The following is a 27,421-nucleotide window of genomic DNA, read 5'->3' as shown; positions in this document are numbered from 1 at the left end:
CATTATGTAAGGACTAGGAATTCACCATAGCCACAATGGTGAGGCAGCTGTCAGAGCACCAGGATGCCAATTACCACGTATGGCCTTGTGCCACCACGAGGGCTTCTTTATGACTTTCATCGTCTTATGGGCTCGTACAGAGCCGAAAGAGAGCCACAAAGAACACAGGAGCAAAGAAATGAGGGAAATGACAACAGGAGAAATAACAGGAGAAATGTTTGAGGATTTTACGGAGAAAGGAACATGTTGTGTAATGATAGGATATGTAAGCGAAAGCAAAATAGAAATAGACACAGAAAAGCAAATTAGAGAATATAAAAATCAGGGGCAGTCATTATTCATTGAAGACTTCACCACGTCTGCCAAATTTTTCTCCCACACATTTGTTTCTGGGTAAATGATGTTTACCAATAGATGCCCTCGCAGAGGCACAAGGACGCTTCCTCATTGAGATATTTTGCATTGTTTACCATTCATCCTTCATTCAGTAATTTTCCAAGATTTTTCTCTATTTAGAGCAGGCTGGAGGCCATCCCAGCATGCACTTTGGGGGGGAGGCAGCCAGTCTGTCACATAAACAGACCAACACGCTCATGTAACAGACCAACACGCTCATGTTCACATTCACACCCAAAGGCACTTTAAAGTTTTGGTTCATGTTGTTGCATCTTTTTTGGGCAGTGAAAGAAAGTGCAGCACCCAGTGGAAAACCAAAGTGGATGCAAGGGGAGGGCCAAGTTAGCTTAGCTTAGCACACAGATTATAAACACGTGAAAACAGCTTGCCTAGCTTTATGCAAAACTAAAAACATTACATCAATAAAGCTCCCTTAACAAGAGTTTTTCTGTCAATAAGTAGAGAAACCAAAGTGTATGAAATATTAGCTGAAGTTTCATTGGTTGCTATGTGCTGGATCATTTGTTAGCAACACTTGGCATCAAACCAAGTATATTATATACAGTAGATTATGCTTTATATCAAGGAAAAATAAGACTAAAAACTATATATTTTACTTTTTGTCATTTTCCTCCACAGGTTCAGGAGTGGCTCTGTCTGAACTGTCAGATGCAGCGAGCGTTGGGGATGGACATGACCACACCTCGCTCCAAGAGTCAGCAGCAGATACACTCTCCTTCTCAAACAGCCAAACCAGAACTTAAAGCTGATGCTCCAACTCAGCCTTCACCACAAACACAGCCCCCTCCTCAGACTCAACCCCCTCCTCAGACTCAGCCCCCTCCTCAGACTCAGCACCCTCCTCAGACTCAGCACCCTCCTCAGACTCAGCACCCTCCTCAGACTCAGCACCCTCCCCAGAAACAGCCTCCAGTACAGGCCCATCCAGCACCAGGCCCAGCAAAACAGGCTGGTCCAGCTGTCCAAGGAAAGCAACAAGTTAGGCTCCCTCCTGGGTCGGTTCCTCTCCCTGGCATGGCCAAGGCCCCGTCCCAGCCTGATCTGTCCCGCAACTCCCCAGCCCACCATCCCCAGCACCCGCGCCAGGACCAGACTCGCAGTGCGGGGAGCTCGCCCTCACGACAGCCCCCTCCTCCAGAGCAGACTTTTGGGAAGCTGTTTGGCTTTGGTGCCTCTCTCCTTAACCAGGCCAGCACTCTTATATCTGAGACTACTCAACCCCAACAACAGCCCCCAAAACCTGCCCCCAAACCAGGAGGACCTCCTGGTCCGGGGCCCGGGGCAGCTAAACCCTCAGGACCTCAGCCTGCACAGCAAGGGCCTCGAACTCTTACCCAACAGCAAAATCTGCACGCACCCCCGGAGTCTTCTAAACCCAAAGCCTGTTGCCCTCTCTGCAAGACCAACCTCAACATCGGCAATGCAGCAGAGCAACCCAACTACAACACTTGCACACAGTGCCACCAGCAGGTGTGCAACATGTGTGGATTTAATCCTACGCCACACCTAGTTGAGGTAAGACACTTTTAACTGTGTGAAACAAAGAGCCAGCTGACATGAAACAGCTTCCAGACCATGAATTCACCGAATTAAATGATTTATTGACATGCTTCTGTGAAAAAATGCTGCGTCATTGGGCACCTGAATGGGTTCTGTTGTTATCCATTTATGGTTGCCTGGTTGTTTTACAGATGATTCATGTGTGCATGAATCAAATTCTCAGCTTCAGTTTTTTTTAAATGAAATATGATTTCCTCTCTCATTTGTCTCTGAAGTTATTCGAGATCCAGTCTTTGTACTGGTTCTATTGTTTCTGATATTTTTAAGAACGATCATCTTAGACCTCTCTCATACTTTGCGAAAGAGAAATCAGCATATTGTTGTAGGTCATTTTCATGAAAAACATTTAGCCAGCATATGGTTGATATTTTGATTTCTAGGCTGCAGTTTCTGTGTGCAGCTTGTACACACGATGCTTTATATAAGCCTGCAAGCTCTGACTCTTTTCCCCAGCCTGTTTTTCTCTCTCTCTGTTTCTCAGTGTGGACCAGCTCTGTTGTGCTCAGTCTAGGCCTTTCATGTAGTTAGCAGAGCGAAGTCCAGGCTGTGACTCAACCCATCAATGAGTGTGCTTGCCTGAAGCGGCACAGAAATATATGAACAATCTTGAGGAAAGGAGCCTTATCAAGTCCAATTAATGCATAATCTAAGTATTGATTAGTTTCATTCAGAGGTCAAACGAGGGTATTCCTCCCTGAAGGGCCCCTCCCTGTCCTTTTTCATCCATCGGTAAGAGCAGAGACTCAGAGTGGCTTCTAGAGACCGGCAATAACAGAGTTTAATTATGCAAATCAAGTCCAATTGAATGATAGCAGTAATAACAGACTTTCTGCAGAGTTCTGCCTTTTTATGGGCAAGCCTTGTCTTCCCAGGCATCTGGTTGTCACAGGCACTAGCACAGGCCATTCACAGATCGCTATGGAAACAGCGAGATAATTTGTTTGTCAGGCGTCCCTTTCATGCTCGGCTGCTGAGATGCTGAGGATCTACAAAAAGTTTTCAGACTGCTAGTGCGCCGTTTTCATGACAGAGACTCCATCATTAGGTGTGTTTTGTTTCTGCTCTGTCGCCTGCGTTTTTCTCCTCAATCTAGCATCAGGGGCATTTCTTTCCAAACCTGCGGACAGTTTTTGTTGTCAGTCCATGTGAGCTGCTGGCAGGTTGGTTGTTTTCAAAGTGGGTGAGAATCATTTGGACATGGTGTGAGGCTTTGTACTTTGAATTTAGGTGTCCCAGCTTGATTTCCACAGCTTGTTTGGCACATTGTTCCTCTTCACCCTCTCCTAATCTCTCCAAACTTTTCTGTTTCTCTGTTTATGCTTTGTCACAGTCTTCTCCTGGCTGCTGTAGGCGTAAATGCAATCAAAGTTAAAATGAGGGTGTGGTGACAAAGCCTGGAGCTGCATCAATTTTTCATAGACCAGTGGCCTGGTCTGATTGAGTTAATCACGTGTGGTTAGAACTCTTTCATCTGCTCTCAGTTTTTCTACAGCCCAGTGACAATAATGATAACTTTTGATCAATTTGTAGAAATTTGCTAAAAGCCAAGGAGACAATTGGGTTTTGGTAAAATCAACAAATCTATTGAAAAGACCAAAAATCAATAACATACAGATTTAATTTCAGTGCTTTCACTTTCCCTGCCCTTTCTAAAGCCCTGTTTCCACCAAGTGGTTCAGTTCGGTTCGTCTCGGTACGGCACGCATTTTGTGGCGTTTCCATTGACTAAAACTGGGACAGGTTCCCAAATTACTGAGCCGTACCCTCCCACTTTTTGGTACCCTTCTGTTGGGGTGCCAGACATACCGATCCGACCCCAGAAGGTGGAGCTAGAAACACTGCAGTCCGTTGATTGGTCGAAAGAATCGTCACTTCCCGTGCGACAGTGGTAATAAAGAACAACACATAACCCCGCCATGTTTAAATCTCGGGTGGACTTCGGGAAGATAACTTTTTTTGTTTGGAAAATGGCGTCAAGAAACAGCGTTCCATGGTCGACTGTGGAGGTCCAGACTTCCTCCTCGCGTTTTTCTTCTTTGTAGCACTTAATAGCGGGGTACACTGTATCGCGCTGCCATGACGCCACGCTATTACATAGCTGACACGGCTATCGTCATCCAGCATCCGGCTTACACGCCGCCCACCAAGTAGGGCACGGTTGGCTGTGGAAACGCAAACAGGATCAGGTGTCACCGATCCGACCCGTACCAAACTGTCGTGATCCGTACCAGACTGCTTGGTTGAAACGAGCCATAAGGCTCTCAGTCGGAAACCCATGTGGTCTTAATGAGGATGTTTATTTTAGAATAGTGCATAAAAATATGATTTGATTTTTTAACAATGATAAATAATGATGTATGTATGATACTCAAGAATAAATAGGTAATATTTTAGTTGGAGACTAAATTCAAATGAAGTGTTGGTGCTGTATTGAATATTTACAGCAGGTTGTGTGTGGTGGCCACTAAAAATAAACTGTGCCCATTTTTATTTTGGAACATGTCAACCAACATAGCTAATATGTGTATTTGAATGACAGTGGATACAGGATTATGGTATTTCAGGCAACACAGGCCTGCATACACAAGCAGGCCTTGTTAGCAGGATGATAGAATATTTTTTTGTATTCTGTGGGTATTGTTGAAAACAAACTTTCTTTGAGGTTCAGTTAATTTTTGTATTGATTTTTATTCTAAAAAAAAAAGTGGTTTCAACTGGATTTCACTTTGATTTTGGTCCTCATCCATAACCCAAAGAATCACTTTTACCAGCTGCAAGAAGAAACAACTTAAAGCAGGAAAAATCTAACAGCGCTAGTAAAGCTTCGACTAATAAAAAGAGGCATAGCAAATAAGAAGGGAATGTAAATGAGCTGATGTATTATGCTGTTGTATGGGCAGACTTTTTTGACTGGGGTGGCCATAATGGGGCTCTGACTTTTGCAGGAGTGGCATGAAGTATTGTCAAAATTTGGTGTGTGAGATGCACTCTTTGATATTTTTCTTAGCTTTTTTGTCTTTATTGGATAGGAAAAATGGAGATAGAAAGGAAATGTGGGGAGTAGAGGTGGGGGAAGACATGCAGTAAATGGTAGAGGCTGGGAGTCGAACCTGTGACCACTGTGACGAGGACTATAGCTTCTGTATATGGGGTTCGTGTTTAACCTATAGACTGTATAAAATATACACGTTCCGTATCCATGACCTCACCAATCTGTTCCTGAGCACTGTTTTGAAGCCAATCAACGGCGGCAGCCATATTGGAAATGCGGAACTCAACCTGGCATAGTGTAACGTAAAGAGGTGGAGTTTGAGCCTCCTAGCCAATAGCTATGTGTTCCCGTCCGGGAGTCAAGTCAGTCAAGTTCTTATTTTGGCAAAAACTCGTAATATTAATATCTTCTGAACCATTGCGTTAGAAAACAAATTCACCCCCGTAAGGGGGATTTTATTGTGTTACATTTCTAACCTAGAAGATGATGAAGAAGTAGGCAGTCACTTAGCTGTGCAAAGCTAGCTGGATACAATGCACAGCTGACCAGGCTGACAGTGGCACTTTTTAACAGCTTTTCTCCTCATGAGGTCATAATCACACATTTAAAGAACCGTGGTATACTATAAAGTAAACAAACCTTGCAGAGTGCTGGTTTCATTAAAAGACTCTAAATTTAGACAAGTGAGCAGCGAAGGGAGATGACACGAGTCTCAGGCAGCTAATGTATGAGGTTTGGAAGTTTAATTTTGTGACAGCATGAATCTCAGTTGACAAAGTGTGTTTTTTTTCTTACACTGACAACATTGGAGACTGCACTGTGGAACAGCTGAAAACATTATCGGGAGTAAAAGCAATTCTCTGCAACTTCTATTTGGTTTAGTCTTCACTATTTTAACTTCAAAATACCCGAAAGAACCTGTAAAAGATGTCATTTAAAGGAATTGCCTGCAGCAGAACTTGAAGATACTTTTAAAATTGATCCATAGCTTGAGGAAATCCTAAAGATGCAGAAAATATTCATTAAAGCATTTATTCGCCCCCCAATGAGTGACACAATGCATAATTCATTTAGAACAAATTAGGCTGAGCTGTATCATAGAAAGAAAAAGTAGTCAGCCCCTCTTTAATCTGTGATGAGACCATGAGTGCCAGTGAGAACGGGCGGAAGAACGGAGGAGGAGAGAAAGAAGAGAGGTGATAGATCGAGGAGGAGGAGGAGGAAGAGAGAGGGAGAATCAGAGATAATGAGTGAGAGGACGCCAACTGTTTGTTACGTTGCACAATATTTCCTGTCAATTAGTACTGAAAGTCTTCTGTGGATCTGAGTAAATAAGCTGTCCTTGTTTCAGGGAACAGTTTTCTCCCCCATTACGCTTCTCAAGGAGATTAAAAAACAACCTTGTGTCATTGTCGTCTCCAGAGAGTTCTGTGGTAAATAAAAACGTAAATGTTTGTGATACTCAATCTGATTTACAGTACACTGCCATCAACAACAGTTTCTGAGAGATTCTGGCTGTTTCCGAAATGGCCTGCTACATACTACTTACTAATGTAGTAGGCAGTAGGTATTGCCTACTACATACTGCGTTTGAATTTAGTATATAGTATGACTGTTCTGTTCGATCTCTCATGCAGCATGCTGAGCCAGACGTTGCTGGATTTCTGGTTTCGGAAAGCGGAAATAAACAACGGCGAAGCCTATAAATAAAATGCTTCTTTAGCATCCATTTATGATTTAAAAAGTTAGGAAGTTGTTTATATGTAATTTGATAACTTTCACAGCACCCAAAAACGGATTCCCCCCCGCCAAAAAATAAGGGAAAAGAAAAAGCAGAACAAGCGCTGTGCATTATGGGAAACAGTATGCGAGGCAGACTGGTCCGATGCATGCTGAGATATTTTCCCAAATCAGTAGACATCCGGGGAGTTTTGGCTTACTGCAGATTTTGCTCTTGTCCACATACTGCTTACTACATACTGAATTTTGGACAAATCAGTACGTACTGCTAGTATAGTAGGCGGTTTCGGAAACAGCCACAGTCTCTCCAGTTACTGAAGCAACCATGTCTTAGATTTTTTATACTGTAAATACAGGTGAAGGTGTGTCTGAAACATTGCAATACATTTCTGTTCCCTGCAGTCTCAATATAACATTAGTCTCCCATTACCAGTTCCCCAATATGCCCAATATTTCATCGCCATGGTTGGGCTGGTGCAATGTAAGAGTGTGTGTTTGTCTATTATTATGATACAGAAGCGTGGCCTGTTTGTAACGAGGCGAGGCCCTGAGTGGATCATTAGCGAAACGACTGAATTTCTCACAGAACTGTAGAAAAGTGTAGAGAAAAAGAAAACATAGCTCATCAATAATTCAATGAGGGAGAACATTATAAATAGTTCATGGAGTGTGGAGCAGTGAGAGAGCTGTGTTTGATTCCTCGTGTCACATAAGGTCGATGTGTGTTGATGTGTGTGTGTGTCTATGTGCTTGCATGTGTGCGAGGAACGCATGCTGCATGTTAGATTTACTGCAGGTGTTTTTTGGTAGCAGGAGCAAGTGAAGCTTTCAAGCAGATTTACTCTGAAATCAAACACATAAATTGTACTTGTTCTTTCAGAGCATATATTTGGCCTCTCACATCAAACACTTTTAAAAAAAATCTTTTTCGACTAGCAAAGTTTTGGTCCTACATTTGCACTTCCCTCATGTGCTTTTTACTTCAAAATAAGACTTATGTTGGATCAGACAAACCTAGTTTAATATTAGCATATGCTGCTAGTGTCAGCAGCTGTGCTCTGCTCTGGCTCTCGTCCCTGGTCACAAAGATTTAGCCTGCCAGAAACAATACTGAGCTGAAATAAGACCAGGGTTTTAAAAAAAAAATGTTAATGCCGACATATTTACCGAAAAATATATAATTATTTTACGTTCTGTTTATTTAATACTTATTACTTTTCTATAAAGACATCAGTATTTACCTTACATTGAAATAAAGTCAAAGATACCAAAAGGGTACACAGATAAGCACACACACATACACAGACCCCCTCACAGTCTCTGTCTGTAATATGCTCAGCTGTGACAAAGCAATTACAGTCAGAGACTGAGAAAAGAGAGACCTTTAAAAAGTCTGAAACACTGTCTGCAGTTACTTGGCTCAATTTAATGTGCCTTGAACACAGAGTGCAGTAAACTGATGAACTGTTGATAATGAGAAATCTCACATAAGACATTGTGTAGCGTAAAATTTACCCTTTAAAAACTATGTTTGATTTGGCAGCATACAGACTCTATCAAATAAATGATTATATTCAACAGCTTCTGAGAGCTGCACACAGATTCAATCCATATTTATATTCATGAAACTCTTGATGGGAAGCCTATTGATTCCCTTCATCAGGAGTCCACATTTCTCAAGACCACAGTGTCCTTTCAGACTCAGCAGGCATACAGTAAACATATGTAGAACATGTAGTATTTGTGAATGCGTCACAGCTCTGCAGGAACAGAGTCGCCCCTCTCACACAGAGCCACAGTATAGATGAACATGTCATTCTCATTCTCAAACACCCTGGAAGTGTTTTCTGAAGGTTGGCACCAGCCGGTTTCTCCCTCAGGAGTCCCATCCAAAGCCAGATGGCTGCCGGCATCATGCATCCAAGCCTGCCGCGCTCAGCCTGGCTGCTCCCAAAGTGATGATGGTACACCATCACGGCTTCAAACGCCCACCCAGCCTCAATCAGCTGCTCGCCGCCTTTTAATACTTCTATTTTTCTTTGTGCAGCATGAACTAGGTTTTTATACGAGCCAGCTGGTACAAAAAATAGGACTGCATAATAAATCACAATTCCATTGTCATGGCAATTAACACATCACAATAGACCGTTTTTTATGGCTGCATATTAGAAAACATGTGCATACATCATGCAATAAAACTACATGAAAACATCTGACCCATAATGGTAGGGCCCTGAATACATGGACCATGCTTTTACAAAATTGTAGCACCAGCTAGCAGTCAGCTACAGTCAGATTATTTGGTCTCAATTTGAGTGTATCTGTGAGGTTAGCTAGCTTGATAGCTGAGGAAGGACAGAGGAGTGAGGGAAATATGGTTGATGATATAGTTGATATAGGGAAGAATAAAGCATATAGGCTATTTTTTAATATTTTGATTTAACCCTCCTTTAATGTTGTGGGTCAGTTTGACCCATTTTAAGGTCAAAAATCTAAAGAAAAATGTTAAAAGTATTTTTTCAGTATGAACCTTCTTCTGCTTGGCTTAATTAGCACAATCAACATATAGAATAATTTATCAATTTATCACTTCATAAAAGAAAAAAATAAAATAAAATACAAAATAAAATTAACAAAAATCTAAGTCATGTAAAAGTATTGTACTTATATTTAGGTCTTTCCAATGTACATTAAATACAGTTTTAACGTAGTTATCCTCTTTGAACCACGATCTTTGAGAATTAAAGAACACCATTGCACTGTATATTGATTTAAATGGTTAGTAATTGAGATAATAATGAGATTTTTTAAAAAATATATTGGGATTTTTTTGGTTCTGACACTTTTGAATCTTTAAATATGCCCTGGGACAAATTGACCCAGGAACATTATTGCTGTCCCTCAGAAACAAACATAACAGGAGGGTTAAAGAAAGACAACTTGTTTCAGAAACTGGTGCTGTGTAAAACATGTTAAAAAGCAGGAAGAGACAGGAAATTGTTAGTTGTTGCTAATATGTTAATTTCAGAGTTTTTTGTCCATCACATCACATTGTCATCACAGAGCAGACGAATTTTAATGCAGAATGCAGATTTTCCTAATATTCTGCAGGCCTGTCAAACACTAGACTCACATGCACAATGCTGCATATGCCAGGATACATGCTGTCACACATTCTAGGAACAAAATACGCAATATCTGTTGGTTCGCCTTTCAAAAGTGATCGTGCTGCTTCATTATATGAAAACAGACTCTACTTTTTTTTTTTGCAGTTGAGTAATTAAATTGTGCCACCAACAACCATTTTAAATGCTAATGGTAGCATCTGGCACTGTGTAAAGAAAGACATTTTGCAGCTCTGCAAACACCCACGTACACACTTACATACAGTTTGGACACCCACGCACAACACTGTACTGCGCCCTCCTGTTCTCTTAGTTCAGATATATTAAATGGCTGATCTGCGTGATCCTGGCTCACCTTGCTGTAAAACTGCAGGTATTCACAAAGCAGGAATAGATTCTCATGAAATATTTAATTATCTACTCAAAGCTTATTTCATTACATCTCTCTCTCAAGTATGTCTCAGTTATCTTACACTTCACAGATGTGGCAGAAAGAAATCATATTTCCTCTGACATTCTTCAACATGACACATACATTGTTTTGTCTATCTGTCTTTCTTGTTTCACCTATGGTCAGTTTGGATGTACACGTATGCACCCTCTTTCCCTCTGCATGATTCAGTGACTCCTCTCCCTCCGTTTGCATTCCTCCTCTTCCTCCTGTCTGCATGCCTTAGTCAGAGACTGCTTTTCTGTTGACACATTGATTGAATTGGCAATTACTCCTGGTTGAGACGCGCGGTTGACATTGCAACACAGATACTCAGCCCCTCTTGATTCAGAGTACGCTCCGTTGATTTAACAGCAACAGCGGGGCGAGCATTTTAAAACCCCTGCCATAAAAAGTCAGAGTATTTGTAAGAGGTGATTCAGACACAAACAAAAAGAGACAGGGAGATGGGTGTGTTTGTGCTTCTGTTTGTGTGTGTGTGTTTGGTAGAAGGGGCTAATAGTTAGGAGTGTTTCTAATCCGTGTTGAGGGTGTGTAGTGATTCCCATGAGTACCCTGCTTAACCCCAACACACCACTGTTAAGATCCACTAACACAAATAAGAGCCATCTGAGAATAGTAAGCCTTGTTGGATTATTATACTGAGACAATACCATTTTTGAGTTAGCCTAAAAAATATGTTAGTGTTGAAGTGATTGTAAGGATAAGGTTTTACTCTAAAATCTCATATTTGAATGTGACGGAGCATGTTCAGCTGAAATTACATGAGGCACGTTTGCCCCAAATCCCTTTATTCTCACAGTATACTCACTGATAAAAGTCAGCGTGCAGCAGACAGGCCGACAGGAAGATGATGTGATGTACAGCAATGACTGCTTCCTGTTGAGATTATGTGGCGTCCAGCACAGATGGCACGCTGGGTTGGAGGCTTAAATGCCACTCACTCTCATCTCTGGGCCCTTTGTATTTGGCTCTGAGCTCAGACTGCGTTACAAACACTTTGACTGAACTCCTGTGTATCTCTGACCTGCTGAGGCAACCACGGCTAAGATCCCATAACTGCCTTTACATCCACTGTGTTTGTGTGTGTGCTTTTTAAGATATTTGAAATGTAGCTTCCAGCACTGTTTCATTTTTGAGTGACAGGAAACAGAGAAGATTGAGAGAAAGTACAATGACAAGCCAAGGGATAGCATTGTATGTACATTATTCTGCTAAGCTTCTGCGCCCCACAAGTGTTTATTTTTTATGTGATGTCTTTGAGGTCAGCCTTGACCTGTTCCCAGCCTGGCGTGCACTTGCAGGACTATCAGCTCTTTTGATGAATGACTATCTAGGAGCACGGTGACCATATTGAACTTGAACTACTCCTCTAGCCCTTTTCTGTGCTTCTATCTTCAAACGCTCCTCCTCCTGTACCTTGTGAGCGAATTTGCTCCGCATTGGCTTAATCACCTCTTCAGAACTCATCATCTTCAAGGCCTGGTGGCTATGCTAACGAGCTTTAGCAATGCTCCAGGGGCCACTGGCGGTGCTATGTCTATCCGCGCTGTCAGAGGCACAGAGGTGGGGCGGAGCAGTCCTCCCACCCCTGCCACTGGGCCCTACTGTCTTAACACATCACTTCACCAGCCTCATTGCTGCTCCCGCTCTCTCCTCCTCGCAGCACCTCAGGCATGCGACTACTCCCTAATGCTGGCATTAGGAGAGAAGGAGGAGGGGTTTGCTGAGTGTGTGCTGTGCTCACAGGCTGCAAATACTAAAAGGCTGGCGACACAAATGTGAGATTATAGAACGGAGACGTGCAGTTGTATGTCAGGGGAACAAATAAAAAAAATAAACACAGACAGAGAGAGCTATAATGAAAGGGAGCATGAGATTGAGAGACAAAATGAAAGAGATAAAGCTCACTGATCACTCAGATATTACATTTAACCCCTTGCTAATCTTCTCAGTGCTGCAGCTGTCGGGCAGCAGTCGAGATGACCAGATCTGTTGGTGAGGCTGACGGCTGCTGCCATGAGCAGCCCAAGCTGCATGAGGAGTTGCTGTACATTTAACCAGAGAGACGTTTCTCCCACTGCCTCCATTAGTGAAGACATTGAGGCTCCACTGCTGTGCAGTTTACTGCTGGGGGCGGGACACAACAATACAAGGAGGGGTAATAGTGCTAAATGGGTTCACATGCTCACTGTCAATGCCCTGCATTCATATTAGAACTTTAATTCAAAAAGCAACACATACAGTTATTTTTGTCTTAAATGTGTTGCTGGTTTCTTTGTATTTAAAGCTAGATTGGTAATCCTACAGCTACAGGACGATGCAGAAGAGATGTTTGATCTATTAACTCAACTGTACAGTCAGCCAGCTTATCCTCACTTATCCTGAGATGAACTTTCTATCTAGGAGAGTGACAAGTTTTACTTTTTTTTTAAAGACAAAAAACGATAACCGAATATACTCTTTCGAATTTGCGTCCTCAATGAGGTTTTAAATGAAGTTGCTTTTTGATGCTAAATCCACGATTTTCTTAGTATGTTTATCCTTTGTTTTTGTTTTTTAACAGTATTGATTTCTTCGGTTTTGTTCTTTCAAATTTTGGGGGGGTTAAACTTCATAGGACTTGGTAAGAAAATGGTGATATTGCATATTTTTTCAAACCAAATACAGCCTCAATTCCGAAGAACTTAATAGACAGTGTCAAATGTAAAGAAAAAAAGATTTTAAACATTAAACCCTATATTCAATTTAGACAAGTGTAAAGACAACAGGCTAAATGATTACACTGAACATTTTCATTGTTTACGAAAATATATGTTCATTCAAAATTTGATGCCAGTAACACGTTTAAAGGAATTGGACAACAAAACACAGAAAAGGTTCTGTATGCTGGAAAAAAAACCCTGAAAGTACATCTCCCAATGTTTAGGTGAACTTACAAAAGGGTAGTAACATGGGTAGAAAGAGTGCATTCCAGTGAGTCTCTCAGGAGCAAAGATGGGAAGAGTCTCTCAGTCTGTGAGAGAATGCCTTAACAAATAGTTCAACATTTTCTGAATAATATTGTAAAATTGCAAAGAATTTCATCATCTACAGTACAAAATATAAAAAAAAACATTTTATTTTTAAATTTCAGTATAAAAGAAACAAAGCCGAAAAACAATACTGGATGGCCAAGATCTCTGATCCCTCAGGTGGCACTACATTAAAAACAGTGGAGATCACTGCATTAGCTAAAATCACTCTCAAAAATAAATTTTCTCAACAAATATTGTTGCTCCATCCACAAATGCAGGTCAAAACTTTGCCATGCAAAGAGGAAATCCTAAATACACATAATAATAATAATAATAATAATAATAATAATAATAATAATAATAATAATAATAATAATAATAATAATACATCTTATTTATATAGCACCTTTTAAAAACATGTTACAAAGTGCTTTACAGAGTGCAAGACATAGTGGGTGAAAACAAAAACAATAAAGTACATAACAAAGGTAAGGAGAGCTAAAATGAGTGAAGTAAAAACAATAATAAAAACCATGCAGAAATTAAGAAGTCAGTGATGAGTTAAGAAATAAAAGCACATCTTAAAAGTGTGTTTTTAAAGAGATTTAAAAGAGGACAAGGATGTGGCTTGCCTGATCTCCTCTGGCAGGTCATTCCAGAGTGACGGGGCCCTGACTGCAAAGGCCCGGTCACCTCTGGTTTTTAACTTCGCCTTTGGAAGTTACAAGAGGGACCTGCCGGAGGATCTCAGGCAGCAGTTTGGGACATACATTTTAAGGCATTCACTTAGGTACTCAGGGGGCAGTCCATTTATTGCTTTAAAACTGAGTGTTAAAATCTTAAATCAATCACATGATCAAGAACCGCCAGTAACCTCTCTAGCCCAAGCCTATTTAGGATGGACTGAGGTGAAGTAGAAGGAGTCAAAATTAGTCAAAATTTTACATTCTTTTTTGGAATTCAAGGATGTTGCTTCCTTCCCTCAGAAGAGGAGAGGAACCTTGTTATGAACACACAGTTTAAAGGCCAGCATCCGGTATGGGGATGCATAAGTGCCCATAGCATGTAGCTTACACATCTTGGAAGGTACCATTAAAGCTGATCAATATACAGTATACAGCTTTATGAGCACAAATGCTGCCATCCAGACAATACCCTTTTCAGGACAGACCACACATATTTCAGCAAGACAATACCAAACCACATTCAGCATGTATTACAACAGCATGGCTCTATAGTAGAGTCCCAGTAATGGTCTGGCCTTCCTGCACTCCGGACTTGACGCCCACTGAAGACATTTGGCGCATCATGAAACAAAAAATACAACAAAGGGGACCCTGTTGAGAGGCTGAAATCCTTTATCAGGCAATACTGGGACAACATTTCAACTGTGAAACCCCAGAAACTGGTCTCCTCAGCTCCCAAAGTTTCATAGTGTTGTTAAATGAAGAGGCAATGCAACACAAAGATGAATATGCTCCTGTACCACTTTTTTAAACTAGTTGCTGGCAGTTTATGAAAAATAAGCTCATATTTTTCAGTTTCAACAGTGTATATGTTGGCTTTGCACTATTTTCAATCAAATATAGAGTTTAAATGATTTGCAAACTATTACATTTTTAATTGTTAGTTCCTTTTTGTGTCTGATTAGAGTCCAGTTACTGCTAGACATGAATCCAGGTTTAGTAAGATGCATATTGTTCTTACCTCTCTTGTACAAGTTTTGTGCTCACTTAAAGGATCTCATACCAATGCTCCCCTTCAGACTTGTTAACCTAAAACATTTATCTACGACTACAATGAACAAATCTGGTGTAGATCCAGTAGACATGAAGTATGACTGGACTTATTCTGGTGATACAGTTGTGCTCATAAGTTTACATACCCTGGCAGAACTTGTGATTTTTTGGCCATTTTTCAGAGAATATGAATGATAAGAGAAAAACTTTGTTTTCACTCATGGTTAGTGGTTGGGTGAGGCAAATTTTTTATCAAACAACTGTGTTTACTCTTTTTATATCATAAAGCCAACAGAAACTACCCAAGAAACCACACATTCTGGCACGGTATGTAAACTTATGAGCACAACTGTAAAGTTAAACCCTGGTGACAGGTTACAGCTTGTGTAACTTGTCTCAAAGATAAATGTGAGATACACAGAGTGTATTTGCTTGGCTGAAAGCTTTAGATTTGCCTGGCAAGAGAATTAGAAACTCATCTAATATAAAACAGGGCTGCAGAGACAGCCTGATTAACTTGTCCTAGGGACAGACATATGCAACAAGACACATGACTTGTTTCAGCTCGGCTGCCAACCACAGTGTAAAATACATTTGTCTGGCTGCAGCTTGATTAAGATTCTGGAAAACAGATGTTTGTTTGGACTTTTAACTTCTGCTTCCATTTCAGCTTTTTTTCCTGGGAGGACATGTACGTCTGAAATGTTAATCTTCCTATGTGTTCATGGTCGTACGCAAATTACGCATTGTCTTCACTATGCATGCTGATAACCTGTACTGTTATTCCAGTCACATTGTAATACTGTGTGCTATTATCTTGCTGACATTAAGCCTGTGTGCTTATTAAACCTCCAAAAGGCAGAGAAGAGTGAATAATGTCAGGAAAGACTGGCTGCACAGTCAAAGAGGGAAATAGTTTATGAAGGTGAAAATAAGATACATCAAAGGCTTCTCTTTATTCTAACTGTTTGAGACAGTTTGACCACAGATAGAGGTGCCTTTTACTAGAACAGGCTGAGCTGGGTGCTGCTGCTCAGGGTGATTTTGTAGGCAAGATTGCAGAGAGATAAACACTGCAATTCATCTGAATATTCTCAGGCCAATTTAGCAGAGCTGGGTGAAAAGACTAAAACAATCTAACTAAGGAAAAGCGTTGAATAGAAAAAAAAAAGAGCAGCTCCTTTTGTACTTTATATCTCACAAGTCTTGAAGCATTGCTGTCTTTCAGGAAAGATCTCACTTATTTTGGGGGATGAAGGAGGTGGACCCTCTGAATGTTAATGGGTATATTTAGATATTGCGGAGGCGATGGATTAAGGTCATTAAATGTGGTTTAATAGTTTAGCACCTCTTAACTACACTCTGTATGTTTTAAGAGGTCGATATATTTTTTCTTATGTGAAATCTTTGATTTAACAGTTAGAAATTATCTTGGCTCGACATTTCTGATTTCAGAGGGAGGGATGTGTCCTCATAAAGTAGTTTGAATCTGAATGAGGTTTCAAATAAAGGCTTACAAGAACATTTAAGTATCTCTGTCATACACGCACACTATTAGATTATTAAAGAGTATTTGAACAATAGAGACGGTTGCTGATCCTTTCCTTGAACCGTAAAGTAGTTCTTCAAGGGCATCTTATGTCTACCTAGTTTTTTCAGACTCTCTTCAGAGAGACACTTCGTGGATTACAAACCTTATGATATTATGGGAATGTCTTGGTCTCGCTCACAGTGATATTTCTGTATTGATAGTCCCCCTAATGAGACAGGACAGTCTCAACTAGCTGATTAGCCCCTGTGTGTTGAACTAAAAGGGGACACCTGTTGCTCTCTGCTGAAACAAACAGAAAGTGACAAAACAAGTAAATAAATAGCAGAAAACATGACCTGACCTTGTTCTATCAAGTCCTGAGAGGGACAGCAGAGACACCCACACACTTAATATCAAATGACACTCTGTTGTCCTACAGCAACACACTCTGCCTGAGAGAAAACAGTTTTTCACATGTACACTACAACTGTGTTTTGGAAACAAACAGATCTTAATCACTCTGGTAATGTGCTCAGAGTAGACCACAGTGCAAACTGTTAAGACCTGAGCATCAGTGGTTTTGATATACCAATACACAAAATAGAAATGAACACACACACAAACAAACACACACAAACACACACACAGAGGTTTCCCTCAGAAAAGTTGTCTGGCCTCCTGGCAAGTATCTTTTGATGCTGGCTGACAGCCTGGCAACTCCCGACACAAGGGCCCTACATAATAGGGGCCTGCCAGCTTGTGATGTTTTAGGGGTCAGGGTCGGAAGGAACCGGCATATGGTGTTTGAATGCTGTACCAGAAGTAAATACTTCTCATTAGCCTCAGCTTTACATGTTGTATAATTAGAAAATGTCATTTTGCTAACTTCCTGAAAGAGTTTGAGCATACGCTTGCAGTCAGTAAGTGTGTTGGCATTATCTCCCCATCTCCTGAAGTCTGGGTGTCATTCTTGACTCCACCCTCTCCTTCCGGTCACACATCAAATCAGTCACAAAGTCTACCTTCTACCACCTGAAGAACATCTCCCGGCTGCATCCATCTCTCTCCGATTCAGTTGCCCAGACCCTCATCCATACTTTCATTACCTCCCTGCTGGAGTACTGCATTGGAATCCTGTTTGGGGTACCCAGCAATGTCCTGGACAGGCTCCAATACGTGCAGAACTCAGCTGCCAGGGTTCTCACACACACCAAGCCCTGGCAGCACATCACCTCCACTTTCATTCACCTCCACTGGCTCCCTGTAAAGTACCGCATCACCTATAAACTCCTCCTCCTCACCTACAAATCCCTGCATGCCCTTACCCCCCAATACCTGGCTGACCTCCTCTGCCAACACACTCCATCCGGGAACCTACGGTCTTTGGACCTGGGTCTCCTCTCCATCCCCCCGACTAAGCTGCGGACTTTTGGAGACATAGCCTTCAGTGAGGCAACCCCTACCCTGTGGAACTCTCTCCATCCCGACATCTGTAGCACCCCAACCCTGGAAACTTTTAAAAAAGCAGTCAAAACGCACCTTTTCCTCAAGGCCTCTCCCAGTTAGATAATGTTATCCCTACCTACTCCCTTGATCGCTACCTGACCCTTTGAAGCGACCTTGGGTTTCTTGAAAGCCGCTATATAAATACCAGGTACTATTATTATTATTATTATTATTAGCATCATATTAGCATTAGCTCAGAGTACTGCTTGTGCCCTTACTCAGTGTTACACCGCCTTATGTATAGCTGATGAAATATAGAGCAACTTAGCTGTCTGTCTATGTTATTCTGATGTGTGAGTAAGGTTACCCAGTAAGGAATCTAATCTTTTACAGACTTGTTTGTAAAAGAAATGTGCATTCAGGTGGATTAGAGCTCTGCACAGGAAGGGGCTGGTTTGCTGAGACTTGTTCCACAGTGCTGCTGCTGTGAAACATATTTTACTTTTCAATAAATTTAGCCATTACTTCACAGTTCTACATATAGAAGCTGCAGGGGAGGTGCTTGCAATGCTTCCTACACTTCTATCAAGTCATCTGGCTGGTTTTCCACTTCAGGGAATGCTGTAGATTTATATAGAATCCTATAATTTTAAAAATCTGAATAGCTTTTCTCTGGGATGGGATTCGTCATGCTATTAGTGTGACCTTCTTTGACTGATTTCATGTTATTCTTATGAAAAGATCAAGTTGATGACTTAGGCCTGTGTACCTGCTGCTTTTTGAACATGGAACAACTTCAAAATAGCAACCACAGAGCAGTATATATAGAAAAAATATATAATGTAGAGTTACTTTATATTGTGCCCATTTACTCTGATGATCATATACAATTTTTCTTAATTTATTCTTACCACATAGGGGTGGACCTGTGTATGAGTGACTGACTCTGGTTGAGTCCTGCCTGTCGGTGGATGATCCTTCATTTCCTCTCTAATCCACAGGCCTGAACCACGTGTCCCCATTGAAGGAGTCCCAGGGGATTGACCTATATACCTGCTGACTCTTACTGACCTGTCACTGCCGTGGTGTGGCGTGGCACAGCCTGGCACACACTGCTGTGACATGTGCTCGCTCATGCTTTGCATTGCGCACTTGGTAGTCTTAAACTACTGTTCAGTCTGAGTGTGCACAATAGAAAGGGCTACAGCGGTTTAAATGGCTCTGATGGGGATTTAATGGAGTAACCTGCACCACTGATATTTGACTCTCATTGTGAGTACTGCTGCATTGAAACAGGATGGAAGACGGTGAGTATGGTCATTTGGAACATACTTGACTTTTTGTGAATGTAGTCAGCTTGTGCTGCATTTTTGATTGCTTGTCATGCAAGAGTGTTTAGACACTCTTATGGTACTGTACTGGCATTAAAGACATCAGCGCCGACATGTCTGGGCACTAAACTACTAGTGACACATTTCCCTATTCACCTCAAACTCACCCGCTTCACACCTGCCTGGCAGCGCGCCTCTTTGCACGTGGTAGTTAATAATTCACAATGACCCTCTGCTCCCCTGACCTTCAGTTGTTACGAATTAATTATGACCTCCTCCGTCGCGTATGCCTCATTAATCTCTGAGGGACACGGAATGTGAGGGATTTTTTACCATGATCTCTGCCTTTGTTGTTTCACATGGTCATGCCATTTATTTCAGACCTTTGTTTTTACTTTGAAGGCTGACATGGCCATCGCTTTAGTTATGCATTGTCAAAGAAAAAGGAAACTCAGGTTATAACTCAGGCTGTACTGCTGCCTTAGAGTTGCAGACTTTGTTGAAAACATTTCTGATAACTCAAGTATGAAGGAAGCTGGAAAAACTATAACATTTGTAAAGTGTCACAGTGTTGCTCCAGATATCTAACATTAATGTGTAACACTGTCATGTTTTTCTGCACTTTATTCCTTGCAAGAAATGTGTATCCCTCTTGTTATTGCCTTTTGTACCTTCTTGTGTTTGTGATCTCTCTTGTTGTATGAAAACAACTACTTAGTGTGAAATAATCCTCCATTCCTTCCTGGTAATGAGCATCTAAAGTATTATATCACTGTGAGGTATGTGATGGCGTTTACTGACAGCTGACATTTCTTGCTCACAGCTTGTGGTCTGGTTCCTAGCAGAAAAAAGCAAGCAGGGGAACAGACTCGTGCTGCGAGCTGACTGACAGAGAGAGAGGGACACTGAGGCTGTGTAGGTGATGCACAGTATGTTTTCACGCACGTGTTCGTACACTTTGCTGATCTGCATATTTGTTGGTGTTAATGTGTGTGGGGGTCAGTTTTAAATGGGACAGTGGGTTGAGACTGTCACCACCAACTGTGTGGAGAAAAAAGAGCTGAGATTATACAGAAAAGACTGATGTTGAACATGCTGCCTACTCAAAGTGCAGTATTTAGCAGGATGCTTGAATGTGACTCCGTGAGTGTTTGTGTTTTTGTTCTGCGCGTTCATGTGTTGTGTGGGTGTGTTTGCTCCCACGGGGCTCCATATCTATGAAATTCTGCACTCTCTGGCTCCCTCCATGGGTAGGATGTGTTTAAGCTTTCTGTTATATTCTTGCCTCACCAGCAGGTCAGCTCTTTCTAAAGTCCATTCAAATATAGGATTAAAACAGAGATGGTCTGTGATCGATGACCAGGATTCTGAGCTTAACTGTTTCACAATATAACTTTTTCTTTTTAAACTAAATCTAGAAGAGAGAGAGGTTTAAAGGTGCCACTCTGAGTAGTGATCATTCCTTGTTAAAAAATGTTTTCTGTAATCACCAAACAGAAACCAAAGCTGAGCATAGCATTAGACAAGGAAAGTGGACTCACTGTATCAGAGGTAGATGATATTTAACAGATCAAATATTACATAACCGGAAGAAAAACAATAAAATGTTCAAATCACAAGCTTGTTGTTTTTCACAGTGTTTCTACCATAGACTATATAAAATATGGACCTAGGATCCGTGACATCACTCATCTGTTTCTGAAGCGCTGTTTGAGACCAATCGGCGGCGGCAGCCATATTGCTTCTGTCGAGCGATTGTGACGTAAAGAGGTGGGCTTTGAGCCTCCTAGCCAACAGCTACAGTGTTCCCCCAGTCAGCTGTGCCTCTCATTGGAAGACTCGTAATCTCAATATCTTCGAAATTGCCGTGTTAGAAAATAATTCACCCCCCTCACAGTGTGTGCCGATCAAGAAATGAGCCATCCAGACTACACTTGTTTTTAGTACCAGGCTGTGAACATGTTCATTTCTGCTGTAAAGATCGTCTTTTTCCCGTTCATGTGTATGTGGTTTCCGGTACACCCGGAGCCAGCCTCAAGCGGATCCTTGATGAACTGCAGTTTTAGCACTTCCACATTGGACTCATATTTTAGACCAGAGGTTGCAGCTTGGTTTCTACCAAAAGGTAATGAAACACATTACTGGAACAATTTGATTTTTAATTAAACACAAGGTACTTGCTCTAATAACAAGGATAGGCACTCAGTGAGGAAACCCATCCCATATGCCTTCATACTATATTTCTCTATTGATAAACTACTAGCCTAACATTTCTCCTGGTGTCCCATACAACCAAAGATATTCAGCTACAGATGGACAGCGAGAGCCAGTACATCACTGGGGTTTTCAAATGGGCACCTCTGTTCACTAGTGTTTTGTTAAGTTAGGCCCATGACACCTCAGGGAGGCTGAACAGCTAGCTCTGGCATCCCAGAGCCATCCCCCTTCCATACCGGCTACTAACAACCATCATACCTACAAGCAGAACCTATTTGTATTACAACACATCCCACACAGCATTGGGTTAGGTTGTATGCTCTACCTCTCCCTTCTTCCAAAGTGCTACATGATTTGGTGAAAGTGAGCTGTTGCAATTAGAGTGGACAATGTGGCAATTTGCAGTTGCACTTAAATAAATTGTATTGTGAGTCTCCTTGCTTGGTTATCAAAGAACACGCAGAGATTATTGATAGTTTTAAAATGTGTCTCTCAATTTAAAATATACAAACTAAGTAAGTACATTTTGAATTTTGAAAAACAGAAATAAAGCTTTTACAGTACGTATAGTTTGGAGTTGGTGATTTCTCTATATCTCTGAGATCTTGTTGTATGGTGTGACACTTACAAGGTATCTGTAATTGTGCTCCGTTGTGGTTTTATTTGGCTTTGATGACCTTTAGCTGTCCCTTTGTCTTTGTATCCACTTACCAGGGCCTTCACTTGCATGCATTCATCATACTTTTCTCTTTTCTGTCTTAGGAGTTGGTACAAATTGTTTTTTTTGCCACGTACAGGGAAACTCTAACTTAAGTTTTGCACAGCAATTTTTTTCTGTTCAACGCAAGTGGCAACCTCTGGTCTATGAGTCCAATGCGAAACTGCTAAAAACTGCAGTTCATCAAGGCTCCGCTTGAGGCTGGCTCCGGAAGTACCGGAAGTCACATACACATGAATGGGAAAAAGATGATCTTTACAGCAGAAATAAACATGTTTACAGCCTGGTACAAAAGACGAGTGTAGTAGTGAATTTTTTTTCTAATGTGGTACTTTCAAAGATATTAAGATTACGAGGTTCCAATGAGAGCCACAGCTGACTTGATTGACAGGCGGGAACACTGTAGCTGTTGGCTAGGAGGCTCAAAGCCCGCCTCTTTACGTCACAATCACTCGACAGAAGCAATATGGCTGCCGGCGACGATTGGCCTCAAAACAGGTCTTCAGAAACAGATGGGTGACATCACGGATACTACGTCCATATTTTATACAGTCTATGGTTCAATGTCTCTGTAACTGAATCTAAAATATTCCTTATGGCTGATGTTCTATTATTTTTCACCCCCACTTCAGAGTCATACTCCTGCTCATCAGCATCCATGTTGGTCACTCTGTGCACTGGATACTAGCCATGTGATCAATACAAACATGCTGCATATACAGACACACTGTCAGTGCAGCTGATGGGCATAACCAGTCAGAGGAGAGGTTGTAATGTTTACAGACACTCACGCGCACAATCATTTAAATTGTTAATTGAAGCCTTTTGTGCTGTTATGTAATTGCACATTCTCACAAATAGATTGCAAATAGATGAATCGTGCAGCACTACTACTCCCCCACTCTAATGAGGGATGAGAGGAGAGAAGACAGAGAAAGGAGTATGAGAGATGTTGGAGAGAGAACATAGAAAGCAGAGCCAAGACTAGAAGCCTGTACATACAGGGTCTGGTAGTATGTGACAGTAGGCAGACTTTGTTAGCAGCTAGCTTAGCTTAGCTAGGAATATTTGACTGTAAACAGAAAGGTGTTTCCTCTGGAAGTGTGTTACAGCAAATCAGAGGTAAACAATGTCTGACATACATTCACCATGTAGCCAGAAACAACTCCACATAAATAAAAATAATCTTTTGTCTTCACAGCACACGAAACCTAAAAATCACTTACAGTAGTTTTAGGTTTGAGGCTTCCTTAATAATTCACTTTATTTCATGTTTGTGTATTGGTGACTTATTGTAAGGAGTCCTATACTTGTAGATGTGTGTAATTGAGTGATTTTATTGAATAGGACCTGCAGAAAATAAACAACAGTTGCCAAATCCTCTAAGCTATGCTCTGGAAAGCCTTTCTACAGGGGTTTACAGTTATTTAGTCTTTTCTTTGTGAGTCTGCCTGAAGTATTGCTATTTCTTGTACTTCACGGTTCTCTGTTTTTAACAACTTCAAAAACACCTTTTATTGCCTGGAGTTCATCTGCTGCTTTGAGTGTTTGGTCATCCTGTTCCACTACATTTTGGCAATTTTGGATCACTGTAAATTGAGAGAGACAGTAAACATGGTGGGATTTAATTCAGAGAGCTGCATTCCTTATTCAAATTAAGCCTTTCTGAGTACTTTGATTTTGTCATTTACCTTCCTGCTTTTTTATCCTTGTTGTCATGAAGGGGTTTGCGGGCTGTTGAATTACCATACCTCATTAATGCATTACATATTTTTGCAAATACATATCTGTGCACTCTTTCATCCACATAAGCTATAACTGTAGTTCACACACACACACACACACACACACACACACACACACACACACACCACACACACACACACACACACACACACACACACACACACACACACAAACACACACACACACACTCACTGTGTGAGTGATCAGGGCTGTAATGTCTCAGCGAGTTCCTCTGAGAGTGGGATCAATCTATGAGAAAGGGATCAATCTCTCTGACCTTTTCCTGGAGGTAACCTGCAGTGTTCAATCTCTCATTATTTTGACAGTGAAAGGGCAGCTTTTCCGGCTGTGAGCTAACTGGATGGAGAATCACTTCACTGTCAGTGTTCACACCTTCCACATTTGTCTCCTGTGGCACATTTAGGTTCACTCACTTACTGCTCTACTCAACTCTGCTCACGGAACCTTGTCAACTTAGGTGAGAGGGAACACAAGATGTGCTATTGCATCCAACACACCTAACACTGACTGTATGCTAGAGCTCGGTATGGAGTGTAGTATTTACAGCAGACATTTTCACCTCATGGAGGATATATTCCTAGATTTCAAATGTTTATTGCTCCAGTAACACCTCCATAAACATCTTTCCTAATGCAGACACTTGTCCAAATGAAAGATGCAGAATTCAACTAAAAAGAAGCTAACAGCAAATACTATACCTGGTAAAATAACGCAGAAAACGCTTTAAATGTAAAAAATAAATACTGGAACACAGACAAAATTAGTTTAATTATTCCTTCCTGCTCTTGAGGAGTGCAGATGCTTTTTTGCTTGCTCTTGCTTATGCTTGCATTCTTTTCCTTTTAACTCTTTTTTCTTCACTGAGAGACTACAAGCAGTCACTCCAGAATACTTAGAAATCACTGGGACTATAATTTATTGTCGACAAAGTAAACTACTGCCTTATCTCGACATTTTATCAAAACTGCAAACGTGGCCTACTGATCGGCAAAAGCCTGTTAGCAGCTAAGCTAACTGGAACCAAAATGCCTCCTTTCACTGTGGACGATTTTCAGAAGATCCTTCAGAAAATTGCTGTGCTGGAAACAAGATGCATCGGATAGAAGTGAATGTGGAAGTGAATGGACTATGCGGGAATGACACCACTCTTCCATGGGGTCAGAGCAGCAGACATGTACCTGCTAACACACGGCTAGTTAGCCCAAACAATGACACTCCAAAACAGGAGGACTGTGCAGTTGGGACCAGCTGGAAGACTCTTGGCGCTAGGCCTAAAGATAAAACGTTTCCCACGGACATGACAGAACGGATAACAGGCAGAGCCCAGCGCCCTGAGATTTGTGATGCGACTGGCTGGCCTGCACTCTCATCCAGAAGGAAGTGCCGCCTCAACCCCCCTACCAAGGAGGAAACAGCCATGGACAGCAGTAAAAACTACAAGTAAGAGCAAACCTGTAGAAGAAACAAAGATCCATTTAGAGAACAGATTTGCACCACTTTCACAAGATCCTGACTCTCTATCCCAGGACCTGAGAAATCCTGTGTCCTCGAAGACCAAGGGAAGGTACGAGACCAAATCTATAAGAAAAAGGCCTCAGAGGGAGCTGACGACTGGGCCTGAAACACTGATCGTGGGCCCTCAAATAGGATGAATAAAGTTGTCTATTTCACTCTATATGCTTTGGAATCAGTTAAGATGTTTTCTTAATTTTCTTGTGATATGTCGTGCCATGCATTGAGCTCTCAGTTCACACTGTAAATATATGAGCTGTTACAGACACAGAATAAATAAACACTATACTGTTATGAAGATAAAACACAGACATGATTAAGGACACTGTGGCTCTGGCGTTATCATAGGGATCACAGAGCGTGAAAGGTTTCAGTCAAATAAGAGCTGATAAAATGGGGATTTTCAGAGATGTAATAAACACATTGGTGCAAGCTCTACTGGTGACAGCAAAAGATGAGGGAGGTTTGAAAGTTCAGTCCCAGAGAGGGGACTATACTCTGAAAAATAAATGTCTTTAGTCTTGATGCTGAAATCCACCTTGTATTGACTCATTACTTGTCCAGTGGATAAGAGCTCCAAATGGTTCAAATGTAATTGATAGATTACAGCCAGAGTTTAGTCTTGTCAGCCGTATCTGAGTCACCGTTCACAGCCAAGGATAAAAACAATCTCCACTGAGCAGACAAGCAAACCTCATGCCATTTAATGAGGTACCAGCTCTCTAACAAGATGATCTCACTACAAAGTGAGCCTGCTGCCGCCAAACAAATGTGCCAAACACACATCCAGAAAAATGATTAAAAAAAAACAACAGCACAGTACAGTTTTCTAACTGCTGAAACACAACAAGAATTTTTTTTTTCAAAACTAATTATTTTCTGCTTGAAAAAAAAGGATTTCATTATCTGTCTCATTTGTAGACTTGCGGTGGCGTAATTTCCAAGTATCGAACTGTTGAACTGCCGTTCTTCAGAGGGCAGTTAAACAGTAGAAGGGGATTGCCACAGTGAATTGGATCCTCTGTGTTCAGGCTGCATTAAAGGCCTGTCTAAGAGAAGCAGAGCCTCAGCCGTTTATATGGACCTGATTTTCTTCACTCAGAGGCAGTACATAGAGGTGGGAAGCAAAGCCCACATTGCTTACTGCTGTACAAGCTAAAGCACTCTACATGAATAATTTGCTACTCCCAGCTCCGTTTTGGCCTTGCTCCTCTCTCCCTCTCACCCACGCAGAGATGTTATGCTGATTCAGGAGCAAAGAGGAAAGTTTGGCAGTGCCAAAATGGCAGGAATAAAGATTCTCAGGGGAAGCGAAATGTTCATCGGTATCTAATTTAGGTATTTGATAAAATACTGCTTTTAATACATACCCAAAAGGCAGGTTTGATGTAGCTTTCAGTTAAAAGTGAAAAAGGGCTTCAGAAGCGTGGATTCTATTTATAGATTATTACATGTTTTCTTTATGATATGTTATGTGCTCACGCAGAGCTTTAGTAGTCTCCTGTCAGCACCACTGTGCACTATCTTGCCATAAACACACATGCTTGTCTCTGACATTGCCACACAACGTTTTGTTATATGATTCTTTTTCTTGTGATAGAACCGGCACAGATGGCTAGTTCTGAGAGTACTGCACCTGTTTATATATAGCTTCTCAGTAAAGCACTTGAGAGAGATGAAAACAAAGCAAGTCTGTCTATTTCGCATGCCAATGGCACCAACCACGCTTGGTGATCTGAGATGAGAAAACTGATTCCTGTAGGATTTGGGCATGTTAAAAAGGTTTCATCTCAAACAGGAAAATAGCATCAGTAAAAATAGCATGTTGTACACGTAGCATTCAAATGTAGCTACCATA

At 41.3% G+C, this 27,421-nt stretch overlaps 1 protein-coding gene across 1 annotated transcript in view; it reads left to right on the top strand.

Annotated features, from left to right (window-relative positions):
- bsnb (bassoon (presynaptic cytomatrix protein) b) overlaps positions 1 to 27,421 on the top strand; it is a 79,267-nt gene that overhangs the window by 27,559 nt on the left and 24,287 nt on the right. The window contains 1 exon segment of the mRNA XM_034699622.1: positions 1,036 to 1,932. Within this exon segment, the coding sequence (XP_034555513.1) occupies positions 1,036 to 1,932 (897 nt within the window).

The sequence above is a fragment of the Notolabrus celidotus genome, chromosome 1, assembly GCF_009762535.1.
Source record: "Notolabrus celidotus isolate fNotCel1 chromosome 1, fNotCel1.pri, whole genome shotgun sequence".
Classification (NCBI taxonomy): domain Eukaryota; kingdom Metazoa; phylum Chordata; class Actinopteri; order Labriformes; family Labridae; genus Notolabrus; species Notolabrus celidotus.
Note: the sequence above shows the minus strand (reverse complement) of the source record. Positions and strands in the feature narration are given on the sequence as shown.